General features: G+C 45.8%; 3 protein-coding genes across 4 annotated transcripts in view; all 3 read left to right on the top strand.

The window, feature by feature from the left end:
- The window catches only part of dhps (deoxyhypusine synthase), a 49,045-nt gene that overhangs the window by 7,557 nt on the left and 26,488 nt on the right, over positions 1 to 15,000 (top strand). The gene's annotated exons all lie outside the window — the stretch shown is intronic.
- On the top strand, positions 2,549 to 6,165 carry ubl4a (ubiquitin like 4A). Its single transcript, XM_041235714.1, has 5 exons — positions 2,549 to 2,877; positions 3,956 to 4,061; positions 4,753 to 4,870; positions 4,918 to 5,002; positions 5,844 to 6,165. Exons 1-5 carry the CDS (start codon positions 2,830 to 2,832, stop codon positions 5,952 to 5,954), a joined length of 468 nt encoding a protein of 155 aa, XP_041091648.1. The 5' UTR covers positions 2,549 to 2,829; the 3' UTR covers positions 5,955 to 6,165.
- Positions 7,455 to 12,856, top strand: yipf2 (Yip1 domain family, member 2). The gene is made up of 10 exons (XM_041235721.1): positions 7,455 to 7,595; positions 8,207 to 8,277; positions 8,796 to 8,884; positions 9,369 to 9,419; positions 9,946 to 10,026; positions 10,379 to 10,466; positions 10,624 to 10,740; positions 10,894 to 11,060; positions 11,141 to 11,323; positions 12,003 to 12,856. The coding sequence occupies exons 2-10, from the start codon at positions 8,211 to 8,213 to the stop codon at positions 12,111 to 12,113; spliced, it is 954 nt and encodes a 317-aa protein (XP_041091655.1). The 5' UTR covers positions 7,455 to 7,595; positions 8,207 to 8,210; the 3' UTR covers positions 12,114 to 12,856.

Raw genomic sequence — 15,000 nt, forward strand, 5'->3', positions numbered from 1 at the left:
TCAGTGTTTTTATTTTGTATAGATGCTCTACCACTCACACTGTGAAAATCATCCAAATGCCTTTGATGGTCCTGTGTGCTACAATTACATTACTGTGCTTCACTCTATAGAAATGACAAATACTCGACAAAAGAGAGTCAAAATGGACTTTAATGATTTCAGATGTCAGTTAATACGTGACAAGATGACCCCTGGGAGTGGGGAGTTTGCATGTGTGTGGAAGGGGGTTAATGAGAGCTTTTCAGTGTCATGAAAAGAGAAGCTCATTCCTCCCTGGTAGGAGGCTGAAAATTGCTACAGACTAACTGTAATACATGCAGATCATCACTGCAGAAATACAAGTTTGTGGACCTTTTGCTTCCGATGCTGTACCTATCCTTAGGTGGCACATTTCATTGTATTGTGCTATATTTGAAAATGTCACTTTTTCCTGTTTTTACAGCCATGCAACCACATAGAAGCTCTGTTTGAAGGGCTGTGTTTTTTTAAATGTTTGTTTTATTTTATATGTTTGTGTTTTGCATGCTGGTGGCACCTGGTGTTTTTCTTCCCCCTGTAAGGAGCTGTATGAAGATGTGTTCAAATGTTCTCTATTGATGAAGTAACTTGTGTTTCTGCTTTCATTGTGACGTTGGTGTTGGAGAACTTCATCATGTGGAACAGCATTGTGTGTGTGTGTGAATATAATATATATAGTATATATATCTATATATATATAATTATATATTATATATATATATCAGTGTTTATTTTTAACTGTTGATAAATAAATTACATCAGAAAATGTCTCTTGTAGCTTTTCAAACAAGCACCAAGCTCTCAAGTTCAGGAGCACTAAGCCAAACCAATTGTTTTTACTAACAATCAGAATGACAGCTGCAGTAGTTCTAGTGTTAAACTGTAATTATCATTACAATTCATTGCGTTGTTTATGTATTTGTGTGGAGTTTATTGTTTAAATTAATGTTGTTTTGTGTTTTAACTCACAGCTCAGCGTTGGTTGCAATCAGGGCTCTTGGAATCAACTAACCAATTTCATATTGTTATTAAGGTGTGCTAATTCTCTCTCTACAGTTACTCTATTATAGATTTACATCACTTCTAGGTGGTGAGCTAACTGAACAAATGCTTCACAACTAACACCACCTGTATTAGCAGCAGCAAAATATCTATCTATATATATATAATATATATATATATATATATATATATATATATTAAAAATAATTTAAGTGATTAACTTTCCAGTTAAACTGCACAAATAAATACATTTACAATTATGGCTCACTGGGGTACATACAAATAATATTAATACAATAACTATTTATAACCCATAGAAATAGCCAAAAGCGTCATTGTGGTTTGTTTTCATTACACGACATATATTAATATTAGTAAAAATATTATAGTGTCGCCAAAATGTAAATTGGTAATTATACGTTGAATGTTTTATACAATTTTAATTATTAAAAACTATATTAGTAATTTAAATATAATTAGCTTTCAAGGTAACTAGAACAAATCACTAACTATAGAGTTCTGGGTAATATGGGGATATACGGGATATGGGGAAACCCATTTAGTTAGTTTGCCGTAAACACCACAACCGACCACCAGGTGGAGATGTTCCAAAACTACTTGTAATCTTGTATTCAGTCAATTATAGACGATTGTAATTTTGTCTACACATCTCATACGTGGAAAGCCACAAAACTGATTTTTAATAAAAGACCACACTCGAGTTCGTAGCTTCGGGGATATTCAGCTCCCAGCACAACATGAGCAGTGAACCCCTGACCCACACAGACTGCCATCAGGCTCCTTCAAGATTATAACACAGGCTGGGTCGCAAGCGTGCTGCACAAAATGGAAGCCCCTATGCTTGCTTCAAGTTTCACAGAGCAAACACCTATTGCTATTTACACATGCCAAATTTAAAAATGAATAAATATCTAAATAAATACACAGATATTTATTTATTTCAAGATGTATTTATTTATTTCTAATTTTGGCAAGGAATAACCTCCATACACAGCCTGCTACTAATTCATAGATGACACCACTCGCGATTCATACTAGACATGTTAGGCATACACTAGTGGCAGTGATAATAAGAATAATAATTATAAGAATAGTAATTCATTCAGCTGCTGTGTGGCCGGCACACAATACACGCCACGTGATTTTTACTGGGGCCACACGACAAACTCGCTGCGAGAACACAGTGCACCCCAAAAGCACACGACACACACGACGCACAGATTTAACAGATCTTTCAGAAAGCATGATTACTAACACAAGCAATAGAAAATGACATTATTATTATTATTATGTTGTGTTTATGTGCGGGTGGACGAAGGCAGTCCATCATGATTATTTCTTATTGGAGATGGCAGTATAAAGCAGCGCGGTTGTGTTTATTTGTTTAGCTGCGGGTCTCCGGGCTGCGCTTTCGCTCCGCACTTGCATCTGAACACAAGCGGCTCAGGCGCCCCGCAGCCCTCCATCACGTGACTCGGACCCGCGTTTAAAAGGTATTTTTTAATCTGAATTTGGACGCGTGGGTTGTTTTGAAGCTGCCGAGCATTTTACTTTATTACGTTTCAGACAAGCGATTGCAAACTGGTATTGCTGCTCCGATTTCCAGAGAAAGGGTTTCCTGTCGCTTCAGGACGCGGCTGCTTTTAGTGACGCAGCAACCGTTTGTTTTCGCTGGAGCAAAAAAAAAATAAAAAAAAAGATTTCAATTTTTTGGGACATTTAGAACTATATAAAGTCATACAGTCTGTTAAATATTGTAGAAGCAGTAATCGAGTGAATTAAACGACAATGATTCTCACAGTGAAGCCGCTGCAAGGGAAAGGGTGCTGTTTACAGGTAAGCTTGGCGAGGGGGGCTGATCACCACGCCCGGCTGAGGGCGCTTTGTCCTGGGGAAATACAAGCTGGAAACACCGGGGATTGCGAGGCCTGGCACGGAGGGTGGGCGAGAGTGTAACTATTGTAAATAAATAAACTCACAGTTTTGTTTTAAGACAGCTCTGTTTTTAAACAAACGAGAGAAATAAGGCAATGGTAGCTCCAGCAGACCCGAGTGCTGGTACCGTTTACCGTCTCCATGCAGTAACGTTATACAGCAGTCGCTGTTATTCTCCACTTCTCATAATATCAACAGGTTATAACGCAGTAAAAAGTGAAACAGACACAAACAGATTTAATGTTTACATTCAATACATTACAAAGCTTTTGTGTTGAAACCGTTTCTGCGCTTGTATAATCCGGGTCTGTGACACTGTGATGCGGGTACAGTTAATATCGGTGCACGTCTATCCTCTCGCTGTGCTTCTATATTGCTTTGATAGTGTGCGTGAGTTCCTGTCTGTTGACAGGTCTGTGAGGATGTAGTTTCACAGTTTAATGCTCATCCCCTCACTGTGTTGAATCTGTGTGTTCCTGTCTGTTGACAGGTCTGTGAGGATGTAGTTTCACAGTTTAATGCTCATCCCCTCACTGTGTTGAATCTGTGTGTTCCTGTCTGTTGACAGGTCTGTGAGGATGAAGATGTAGTTTCACAGTTTAATGCTCATCCCCTCACTGTGTTGAATCTGTGTGTTCCTGTCTGTTGACAGGTCTGTGAGGATGATGATGTAGTTTCACAGTTTAATGCTCATCCCCTCACTGTGTTAAATCTGTGTGTTCCTGTCTGTTGACAGGTCTGTGAGGATGAAGATGAAGTTTCACAGTTTAATGCTCATCCCCTCACTGTGTTGAATCTGTGTGTACCTGTCTGTTGACAGGTCTGTGAGGATGTAGTTTCACAGTTTAATGCTCATCCCCTCACTGTGTTGAATCTGTGTGTTCCTGTCAGTTGACAGGTCTGTGAGGATGAAGATGTAGTTTCACAATTTAATGCTCATCCCTCACAGTGTTAAATATGTGTTCTTGTCTCTTGACAGGTCTGTGAGGATGAGAAGGTCTCCAGAGTCAAGAGTCTGGTCTCTGAGAGGCTCAACATACCTGCGAATCAACAGCGACTCCTGTACAAAGGCAAAGCGCTGGCAGGTAGACCAGCACACACCAGCACACAGCAAACAGCACACTGCACACAGCAAACAACACAACACACAGTTAGAAAGCATGCATGTTATTGTACACGTACAGGTCTGGCCAAAAGTTTTGCATCCCCCAGTAGAATGGACTAATTTAGCTTCGTTAAATGAAATTAAAGCTGCTGAATGATACCCTTGTTAACATATTGAATTCCACCCCCTCTATATAGAATGAACTCCCTCAGCTTCATAGAGTCCAGTGAAAGCTGCTAAATAATGTTCCCTTGTTAACATATTGAATTCCACCCCCTCTATATAGAATGAACTCCCTCAGCTTCATAGAGTCCAGTGAAAGCTGCTAAATAATGTTCCCTTGTTAACATATTGAATTGCACACAATGCTTTATGGTTTTCCATTTACTTAACGGAAAAATGACAAAAATGTGACATTTTGAAATCTAACGTGACATACTACTGTACTACTATGATGGCTTCCGGTTGCCTCTTTGTGGTATCATTGTGTAGTTTCTTTGATTACATGATGTGAAGTGAAAGCTCTCATGTAGTTATTTTTATTCTGCAATGCAGCTCATAGCTGTACAGTCAATTCTCATTGATATGAATTTCAAGGGACCAAGAAAACACATTGTGTCATGAGGAATCTGAAGCAAGTCTGTAATCTGTCCCTCTCTCTCCTCTCTCAGATGAGCACAGACTGTCACACTACTCCATCGGTCCCGATTCGAAGCTGAACCTCGTTGTGAAGCCCCCAACAGAGAAAGTGTCACCCGAGCAAGAACAGCACTCCCTGTCTCACCCCGGGTCAGTGTGGCAAGAACAAAACTTCAGCACTCCCTGTCTCACCCCGGGTCAGTGTGGCACAGCCTGCCTGCTATTCTGAACAAACACTTCAGCCCTGCTGATGCAGTGAGAGTGCTGGAGCAGCTACACAAGGTAACCTGAACACAATAAACACAGACACTGCTATACACAGATACAGTACACACACACAGTCTCAGCTGCAGCACACGCACACTGTTATACAGACACAGTCTCAGATGCAGCACACGCACACTGTTATACAGACAGTCTCAGATGCAGCACACGCACACTGTTATACAGACAGTCTCAGATGCAGCACACGCACACTGTTATACAGACACAGTCTCAGATGCAGCACACACACACTGTTACACAGACACAGTCTCAGATGCAGCACACGCACACTGTTACACAGACAGTCTCAGATGCAGCACACGCACACTGTTACACAGACACAGTCTCAGATGCAGCACACGCACACTGTTACACAGACACAGTCTCAGATGCAGCACACACACACTGTTACACAGACACAGTCTCAGATGCAGCACACGCACACTGTTACACAGACACAGTCTCAGATGCAGCACACGCACACTGTTACACAGACACAGTCTCAGATGCAGCACACGCACACTGTTACACAGACACAGTCTCAGATGCAGCACACGCACACTGTTATACAGACACAGTCTCAGATGCAGCACACGCACACTGTTACACAGACACAGTCTCAGATGCAGCACACGCACACTGTTACACAGACACAGTCTCAGATGCAGCACACGCACACTGTTACACAGACACAGTCTCAGATGCAGCACACGCACACTGTTATACAGACACAGTCTCAGATGCAGCACACGCACACTGTTATACAGACACAGTCTCAGATGCAGCACACACACTCTGAAATGCAGGTGCAGACCAGCGTGTAGTTGTGACTCCGTGTCTCTCCCTTTGCCTTTCTCAGGATTATGAGCGGAGCCTGCGCTTGTTGAGTCTGGATGATATGGAGCGGCTGGCGACCCGCATGCTTCACCCTGAGGCTGTGGAGTGCATGGAGCTGTCCTTCCTGGACTGAGGAATACTGCTGCTGCCCGCTGCCCGCTGCCCTCTCCCCCTCTCCCCCTCTCCCGCCTCCCTCTCCCCCTGAGGTGAGGTTTACCAAACACAAGTCCAAGCAACAGCTGTGTTTAAACATGTTTTATTTACAATGGTTCCAGATGTCTTGGTCTGATCATTTCACAACACAATAAAATTAAAGAAATGCTATCTGCACATGGGAGAATGAACTACACTTGGAATGGTCTTTGTTCTGTCACTGCTTCCTAACCCCACTGAGGGTTTGATAAACCTCTCGCCAGCACCCTTTCTGAATATCATTGAACACACTTTACAGGGGTTAGCATCTCAGGTTTAAAAAGAGGCACTCTTCACATCCCGCTTGCCTCCTTTAGCTTTGGGTCTCATGTTGAAGATGCCCCTCACTGCAGAGACAGAGAGCCTGTGGAAGCTGAGTTCATATTCAATGCAGCTGTGGTGCTTCAGTAATCAGGCTGGGAGTTCAGACTCCTAGTGGAGAACACTTTCACCCATTAATATCAGAAACAGGCAAACAAACCCTAAGAGCTTCAGTATTGAAACCTACAAGAAAATAAAACTGCTCAATTCACAGGTTTAAAACATATGCATATATAAATATATACACAGCACACTGTGCCTACACACATATATATGTGCTGTGTATATATATATATATATATATATATATATATAAGACAACACACTACACACATATAAATGTATACATTTACAAGTATATCAATTCACTTGTTCTTACAGTTCTAGAGGGATTGTATCATTCGCTACACAGTTCTAGAGGGATTGTATTATTCTCTATACAGTTCTAGAGGGATTGTATTATTCTCCATAGATTTTGGAGTTCTATATATAATTCCATAGAGCATTTTTATGAAGGGTCTTGATTAGCCACAGTGTGTCTGGGTAAAAAGCTCAGGTGAGTCTTATTATTAAACTCCTAGTGAAACCTGGAATGGATGAAGCTGCTTGCCAATGGGGGGCTTTATTTCCATACCTAAATTCTGACCGCTCTGAAATCCATTAAGAAAGAGGAGGCATGAGGATGTGAAACTGACGCCATTTCGGCTCCCTATAGACCCGCTGGTATCTAAACTGAAGAGCATCAGGGGCCAACATGGCGGACAAACGGACACAGTTTCACGGCCCAGGTTTGCGATGTTTTTGGTGCACGAAACGAAACAACACACGGTAAACAGCGTTCCTCTTACCGTATGTAAAGCAAAATTCCAAGGGGAAGGTTCCAGACAGAAATTCAAACGCCTTTGTACCTACATTAGCGACTTTTGTAGCACACAAACTTGATTGTATACCTTAGTAAAGTTACAACCATCACAGTAAGGAAATAGGCGATGGCTTCCCTTACTCAAGATGGCGACGCTTGCTTCACTTTCCCCCAAGAGCGCGTCCCTCCCCGGATACGTGATTCGGGTTTGTTTTCTCACCTCATCCGGGTGATTGGGATTACCTGACGGGCCGCTGAGGTGGCGCTCGCTGTTCGTACAGCTGAGAGAGGAGAAGACAAGCAAAAACCAGACAGTAGCGTTTACAAACAAACAAACAAATACACAAGAGACACCACTGGAGGAAAACCAGGAACCTGTAATTTACCTGGGTAAGGCAGGTGAGCGTCGCGTTTCAATTGTAATTCATGAATTATTATAACGTTACAGAGGCAAAGTAAACGACACCGGGGCGTGAACTGGGCTCGTTCACTCGGGGTTGGAAAGTGACACGCCTTGTTCACAATGTAAATATCAAATCTAATGCAATGCGATAGGGCGCCGGTTACATGAGGCATAAGAATGACGCTGCTGTTATATTATTTGAAACGGTTAACGCGAGAGACCATTGTAGGTGTACAGAGACCGGTAATAATTGGTCGCTGATAGTTGAATGCAGGATTACTGTAAAGGTTGTATTTTAAAGTAATAAACTCCAAAGGCCGCATTACCCATGACAACTGCCAGTGAGTGCATCGTGCTTTCTGAACTAACTTCAAACTGAGCCCGCGGCCAGCCAGGCAGGCAGCTGGTAGATGAACTGGTCCGGTCGCTCTGTTCAGTGCTTCACCTGGGCTCGTGTATTTCTGCACGAATAGACTGGTGGTTGTACAGACTCACAGCAGTACGTGTTCAGGGTAACAAACCACGTGATGGGTACCGCTCCTGCAGTGACAGCAATAATCATTCCATTTAATAACCAATCCATGTATTGCTTGTTTTATTTGACAAGGTTTATGGATCTTGTGGATACCGACTGGAAGAGACCAGCAATGGCAACTCCTGATGATTTACAATTTGAAGGTAACGTGTGTTAAAATAAAACTGCAGTAAACTGGCCTGCAGCACGTTGTTACTCGCCATGCACTGGCACGCGCTGGGCTGAAGCTGCAGAACGCTGCGGCTGTGTTCAAAAGCATTGCATCCCCCGATAGAATGAACTCATTTAATAAAGTCCAGGGAAAGCTGCTGAATAATGTCAGCACATTTCAAAATCCAACATGAAACACTGTGCTACTATTAGGGCTTCCGGTAGACTTTTAGCAATTTAATTCTGTAGTTTCTTTGATTAAATGATATTAACTAAAAAGATCTAAATGAATTTTCATATATATATATATATATATATATATATATATATATATATATATATATATATATATATATGTACACACACACACACACACACACACGTTGAGAAGCATGTGTGTGGTTTTGGTGAAGCTGTGTCCGGGCAGCTCTCTGTCTCTGCACTCCGGTGCAGGTATGTGTTTGGAATGATATTCCGGAAGTGATGCGGTTTCTGTTTCCTGTCTGCTCAGAGTTTGAAGAGGCGGCCCAGCTGCTCTCAGCCAATCCAGAGGCAGTGACTCGGAGTGCACTGGACCTGAGCAGCACGGAGAGAGTGAGAGTGAACCTGTCTGAGGAGAGAGGGAGAGAGAGGTGAGAGAGAGAGAGAGAGGTGACCTGTCTGAGGAGGAGAGAGAGAGAGAGAGAGAGAGAGAGGAGGGAGAGTGAGAGAGAGAGTGAGAGTGAGTGAGAGTGTCTGAGGAGGAGGAGAGAGAGAGAGAGAGAGAGAGTGAGAGTGAACCTGTCTGAGGAGGAGGGAGAGAGAGAGAGAGTGAGAGAGAGAGAGAGTGAGAGTGAGTCTGAGGAGAGGGAGAGAGAGAGAGAGTGAGAGTGAACCTGTCTGAGGAGGAGGGAGAGGTGAGAGAGAGAGAGTGAGAGTGAACCTGTCTGAGGAGGAGGGAGAGGAGAGAGAGAGAGAGTGAGAGTGAACCTGTCTGAGAGAGAGAGTGAGAGTGAACCTGTCTGAGGAGGAGGGAGAGGTGAGAGAGAGAGTGAGAGTGAGTGAGAGTGAACCTGTCTGAGGAGGAGGGAGAGGTGAGAGAGAGAGAGTGAGAGTGAATCTGTCTGAGGAGGAGGGAGAGGACGAGGAGGGAGAGGTGAGAGAGAGAGAGGAGGGAGTGACGAGAAGGAGTCTGAGGAGGAGGGAGAGAGAGAGTGTGATCCTGAGCTCAGTGTTTTAGTGGATCTTGAGCTCAGAGAGTGTGTTTCTCTCCCAGTTGCTGAGTGGACAGAAGCAGCAGCCGAACTTCTGGTCGTTTGATTATTACCAGTCCTTCTTCAACATCGACACCCTGCAGGAGGGAGAGAGTGAGAGTGAGAGTGAGAGAGTGAGAGGAGGAGACCCCTGGAGGGAGAGAGAGAGAGAGAGAGTGAGAGTGAACCTGTCTGAGGAGGAGGGAGAGGTGAGAGAGAGAGTGAGAGTGAGAGTGAACCTGTCTGAGGAGGAGGGAGAGGACGAGAAGGCAGAGGTGAGAGAGAGAGAGAGTGAACATCAACCTGTCTGAGGAGGAGGAGGCAGAGATGAGAGAGAGTGTGATCCTGAGCTCAGTGTTTTAGTGGATCTTGAGCTCAGTGTTTCAGTGGATTCTGGGCTCAGTGTTTGTGTCTCGGTTTCTCTCCCAGTTGCTGAGTGGACAGAAGCAGCAGCCGAACTTCTGGTCGTTTGATTATTACCAGTCCTTCTTCAACATCGACACCCTGCAGGTACAGCAGTTTAAACTGGAGCCACAGTCTGTTTCAACACAGCCCCCTGCAGCACACACACAGTCTATTTACACACAGACCCCTGCAGCACACACACAGTCTATTTACACACAGACCCCTGCAGCACACACACAGTCTATTTACACACAGACCCCTGCAGCACACACACAGTCTATTTACACACAGACCCCTGCAGCACACACACAGTTTATTTACACACAGGCCCCTGCAGCACACACACAGTTTATTTACATACAGACCCCTGCAGCACACACACAGTCTATTTACATACAGACCCCTTTGTAGCACCTCTCTCACAGCAGCCTGTCTCTCTCTCTCTGTCTCTCTCCAGGTCCTGGACAGGATAAAAGGCTCCCTCCTCCCACTGCCAGGGAAGAACTTTGTGAAACACCATCTGCGCAACAACCCGGACCTGTACGGTGAGGGAGTGCGGCCAGCCTGCAGGGCCGAGCGGACTTGTATTGTGATGGGCTGAACTGTGTTGTGTTGAGTGCAGTTGTGTTAGTGTTGTATTGTAATTCAGTTATTCACAACTGGAGAAATCACTCAGCATCTCTCTCTCTCTCTCCTCCCCAGGTCCATTCTGGATCTGTGCCACTCTGGTCTTCACCGTTGCGATCAGTGGGAACCTCTCCACCTTCCTCTTGCAGATGGGAGACCCCAAGTACCACTACAGACCCCAGTTCCACAAAGGTGAGTGCGTGTGCACCCTCAGTGTCACTCGGAGGGGACTCTGCAGCGATGGTCCATGGTTATTAACCCTCTCTCCTCTCTCTGTGTCACTCGGTGGGGTCTCTGCAGCGATGGTCCCTGTTTATTAACCCTCTCTCCTCTCTCCTCTCTCAGTGTCGGTCGCGGGGGTCTCTGTGTTCTCCTATGCCTGGCTCGTCCCCCTGGCTCTCTGGGGATTCCTGCAGTGGAGGAGCAGCAGCAATCCCAGCGTGACAAGCTACTCCTTCCTGGAGACTGTGTGTGTGTACGGGTACTCCCTGTTTATCTACATCCCCACTTCGGTGAGTGTGAGAGACAGTTTGTGTGTGTGTTTCAGTGTGTGTCTCAGTGTCTCACTATTTGCCCTGCTCTCTCCTCTCAGATTCTCTGGATTATCCCAGTCGATTGGCTCCGCTGGCTGCTCATTCTCTTGGCTATGGCTCTCTCTGGCTCAGTCCTGGTTCTCACGTTCTGGCCGGTGATTCGAGATGACACCAAGCCCTCCTCCATCGCCACGGTGACAGCCATCCTGCTGCTTCACGCGCTGCTCGCCGTTGGCTGCAAGGTGAGCCAGGCCACACCCCATCACCCAGTCTGTCACATTGCAGTTCAAGTTTCCTATACAAACTGGAAGTGCTGTGCTCTGCAGCCCTGTTCTCTTCAGACTCCTCTCAAGTGAAGTGCTGTGATCTGCAGCCCTGCTCTCTTCAGACTCCTCTCAAGTGAAGTGAAGTGCTGTGCTCTGCAGCCCTGCTCTCTTCAGACTCCTCTCAAGTGAAGTGCTGTGCTCTGCAGCCCTGCTCTCTTCAGACTCCTCTCAAGTGCTGTGCTCTGCAGCCCTGCTCTCTTCAGACTCCTCTCAAGTGAAGTGCTGTGCTCTGCAGCCCTGCTCTCTTCAGACTCCTCTCAAGTGAAGTGCTGTGCTCTGCAGCCCTGCTCTCTTCAGACTCCTCTCAAGTGAAGTGCTGTGATCTGCAGCCCTGCTCTCTTCAGACTCCTCTCAAGTGAAGTGCTTTGGTACCGGTTTTGTGTCCAAAATATTCCAGCTCCTCAAATAAAATTCTCACCCTGTGCCCTCCTCTCAGACTCCAACGCTCTCTATTGGCAGGATGGCTGTTGCATTGCCAAAGTTAACGCTGCAGATATTGCTGTACACAAATATTTAACATTGACATATATACTGTATGTATCTATCACAAATGACAGTGTAGTGATACTCACACTCCTTCTCTCTCTCTCTCCAGACGTATTTCTTCCAGACAGCCACACAGACGATGATGCCACTCCTGTCCCCGGCACCCCCTACAGGAAACCCCGACGTCCTGCTGGCCAACACTACGGGGAAACGGTCCTAGAGAGAGCGGGGGAGGCAGCGTCTCCGCTGAGCTGCATGGACCTGTTCTTGTGACGTACAGGGGATTTGCAAACACTGAACCCCTAACAACCCCCTGACCCCTCAACTCTGACCTTGAGGAGAACGCTTTACTGACCCTTCCCAAACTGCATCCCAAGGCCATAGGGCACAAGACCAGCACTGGGATCGCTTCACTGACTGCCGTTCTCCACACTGTCACCTGATTGAAACAGCAGGGCAGCAATGGGCACAGGCAGGCAGCGAGCGTGTCGGAGTCGCTGTCTGCAAGTCCCTTAGTGACTGCGACAGTTCAGGGTTGGTTCGTGTTCTGGTGATTGATGGTCACGGGCGTGGTTTTTTTTTCAATATTTCTTTCATTATTATTTTTTTGGTTCATCCTGAATGCACTTGTGTTTTAAACACTCAAAACGAATGCTTGTGAAGGTGTTTAAAGGTGATTGAAGGTGAGTGAAGTTGTTCTAACGCCCTGCTTCGCTGCTCCAGGTCTGATAATGCAGGGTTCTGTTCACATGCACTGTGTTCTGGGTTTGGTTTCGGATGTTTTTTGGAGCACGTTCTCCTGTGTTTAAGGATGTAATAGTAAATATTTTTAGGAACATCGCTGGTTTCAGTTTGTAGGGTCAGGGGCTGGCCCGTGCATGTTGCCGGCTCTCTGCGGTTAGAACTGTTTTCATGACCACGAGTCACAGGAAGATAAAGAAAATAAAACCACCACAAGAGAAAGATTTTCAAAACCCTCCCATCATTTATTTAGATTTTTCAACAATTAAAAAAAACAAAACAAAAAACACATTGAAGCTCATTTGTCTTTTCTGTTGCGACGGGACTCTGGTGTGAGAGCTGCTGCATTAACACTGAGGCAGAACAACGCGCCTGTCCTTTAAACAGGAGACCCAGCCGAGGAACCGTTCACTGGCAGATCCAACCAGAGCCCTCCTGCACAACAGGGGACGCACGTCCATACTGTCCTTCCAGAGACAGACAGACCCAGCAGGCACGGCTGCATCTCCCCTCTGCCCCCCTGCAGAGCGCCAGGGACAAAGCACAGTCATCTGACTTCTTCAAAACCCTCAGTGTGCTTCTGCTTGAAAATACTAAGAGGAAGCAGCTGGTATGGAAGTGTCCAGAGCAAGGTGCTCTTCATGTGATAAACTGATAAACTGAGGGGGCACAGTCCAGGACCGACACAGATATAAACTCATTGCAGTGCTGAGGAGGGACAGTCCAGAACTGACACAGATACAAACTCACTGCAGTGCTGAGGGGGGACAGTCCAGGACTGATACAGATATATACTCATTGCAGTGCAAACTCACTGCAGTGCTGAGGGGGGACAGTCCAGGACTGATACAGATATATACTCATTGCAGTGCTGAGGGGGGACAGTCCAGGACTGATACAGATATATACTCATTGCAGTGCTGAGGGGGGACAGGCCAGGACTGACACAGATACAAACTCACTGCAGTGCTGAGGGGGGACAGGCCAGGACTGATACAGATATATACTCATTGCAGTGCTGAGGGGGGACAGTCTAGAACTGACACAGATATAAACTCACTGCAGTGCTGAGGAGGGACAGTCCAGGACTGACACAGATACAAACTCACTGCAGCGCTGAAGTGGGACAGTCCAGTCTGCCTGGCTCCCTTGCTGCCTCTCCAGCTCAATTAGTGTCTAAAATCGTTTACTTTCTACTAAAAACAAAGAAAAACAAACAGGCAAAATCCGACATTTCAAAGTGGCGGGGACCCTGAGACTGAGTAGACTCTCCACAACCAACCAACTGCCCGGACGGGAAACCCAGCGCTGCGCCCCTCGCACCGGCCGCAGTTTCGCTTTTATTTCAATTTTAATCCAAAGTGTAGTCATAAGCAACAGGCACCACCTCTGAGACCTCTGCTTCCACTCTACTGCATCATTCACTAGAATACTGCCAGCCAGCCCTTGCAGCTGCCTCCAGTCCCCCAAGCCAGCCGGCAGGGCTGCAGTCTGGGGTACAAACACGAAGATCAGAGACTGCTCTCTCTGGACCTCTGATTGAGAGACGCTGGAGCCGCTACTGAAACGGGTTTGGAAACACCACAGCCAACCACATACAATACAGGGCGGGGCCAAGGAGCATGAGGGGGTGTGGTTAGAATGTGAGGGCGGGAACCAGTTCAATGAGAGCCAGTAAAGTGTGAGGGAGGAGTCAGAGAATCACCAACATCATGAAGACAAAGAAAAGACAAGCAGAGAAGTTAAAGGAAAGGATGTGCAAGACATTTTAATAGTGAGGTTAAAAATGACTTCCCCTTTAAAAGGTTGTCCTGTTTTTCAGTGGCGATAGCGACACAGTTTGAACCCCAGAAACGATCAAGAAGAGAACAGGGTGTGGCTTGAAGGCCTCTCTCCCATCAGCCCTGCCCAGGTCTGTATAATAAACACACACCCGCCCCGAAACAAACCAAGCCCTTTTTAAAACGGTGCTGGGATGCGACGCACCCGCTGCGCAGCACTGTCAGAAATGCATTATTAACATTGACCCCAACCCTGCCCCCAGTGGATGCCAGTGGAAAAACATCTGTGATAAAGACATGGTTTCAGCAACGCACTGCGTAACAAAGACTCAAAGAAAATTCATAAGAAATTGTGATCACAAAGTCCAGACCCATTACCTAACCCCCGCCATTAACAAACCAGGATAGACTGGGAAACTCAACAACCAGTTACATTCAAGCGTTCACTTCCCATTAAAAAAAAAAAAACCCATATAGCACAAATAACAAAGTGTCCCGCCCGTCCTTCTTCCTCATCAGAACCGAGTCGCTCTCGCGCGGGTTTGTGTTCCTTTGCAGTTTGAATGTGGCTCCCTCTTGTGGTGA

This window comes from Polyodon spathula, chromosome 38 (assembly GCF_017654505.1).
Source record: "Polyodon spathula isolate WHYD16114869_AA chromosome 38, ASM1765450v1, whole genome shotgun sequence".
Taxonomy (NCBI): domain Eukaryota; kingdom Metazoa; phylum Chordata; class Actinopteri; order Acipenseriformes; family Polyodontidae; genus Polyodon; species Polyodon spathula.

What these genes read in the sequence shown, in the direction of transcription:
- ubl4a (XM_041235714.1), top strand. Translation starts at nt 2,830, where the DNA reads ATGATTCTCACAGTGAAGCCGCTGCAAGGGAAAGGGTGCTGTTTACAG. An exon ending in CAAAGGCAAAGCGCTGGCAG is followed by an intron (nt 4,062 to 4,752) that starts GTAGACCAGCAC and finishes CTCCTCTCTCAG; the next exon opens with ATGAGCACAGACTGTCACAC. An exon ending in TGCTGGAGCAGCTACACAAG is followed by an intron (nt 5,003 to 5,843) that starts GTAACCTGAACA and finishes TGCCTTTCTCAG; the next exon opens with GATTATGAGCGGAGCCTGCG.
- yipf2 (XM_041235721.1), top strand. Translation starts at nt 8,211, where the DNA reads ATGGATCTTGTGGATACCGACTGGAAGAGACCAGCAATGGCAACTCCT. An exon ending in TGATGATTTACAATTTGAAG is followed by an intron (nt 8,278 to 8,795) that starts GTAACGTGTGTT and finishes CTGTCTGCTCAG; the next exon opens with AGTTTGAAGAGGCGGCCCAG. An exon ending in GAGAGGACGAGGAGGGAGAG is followed by an intron (nt 9,420 to 9,945) that starts GTGAGAGAGAGA and finishes TTTCTCTCCCAG; the next exon opens with TTGCTGAGTGGACAGAAGCA.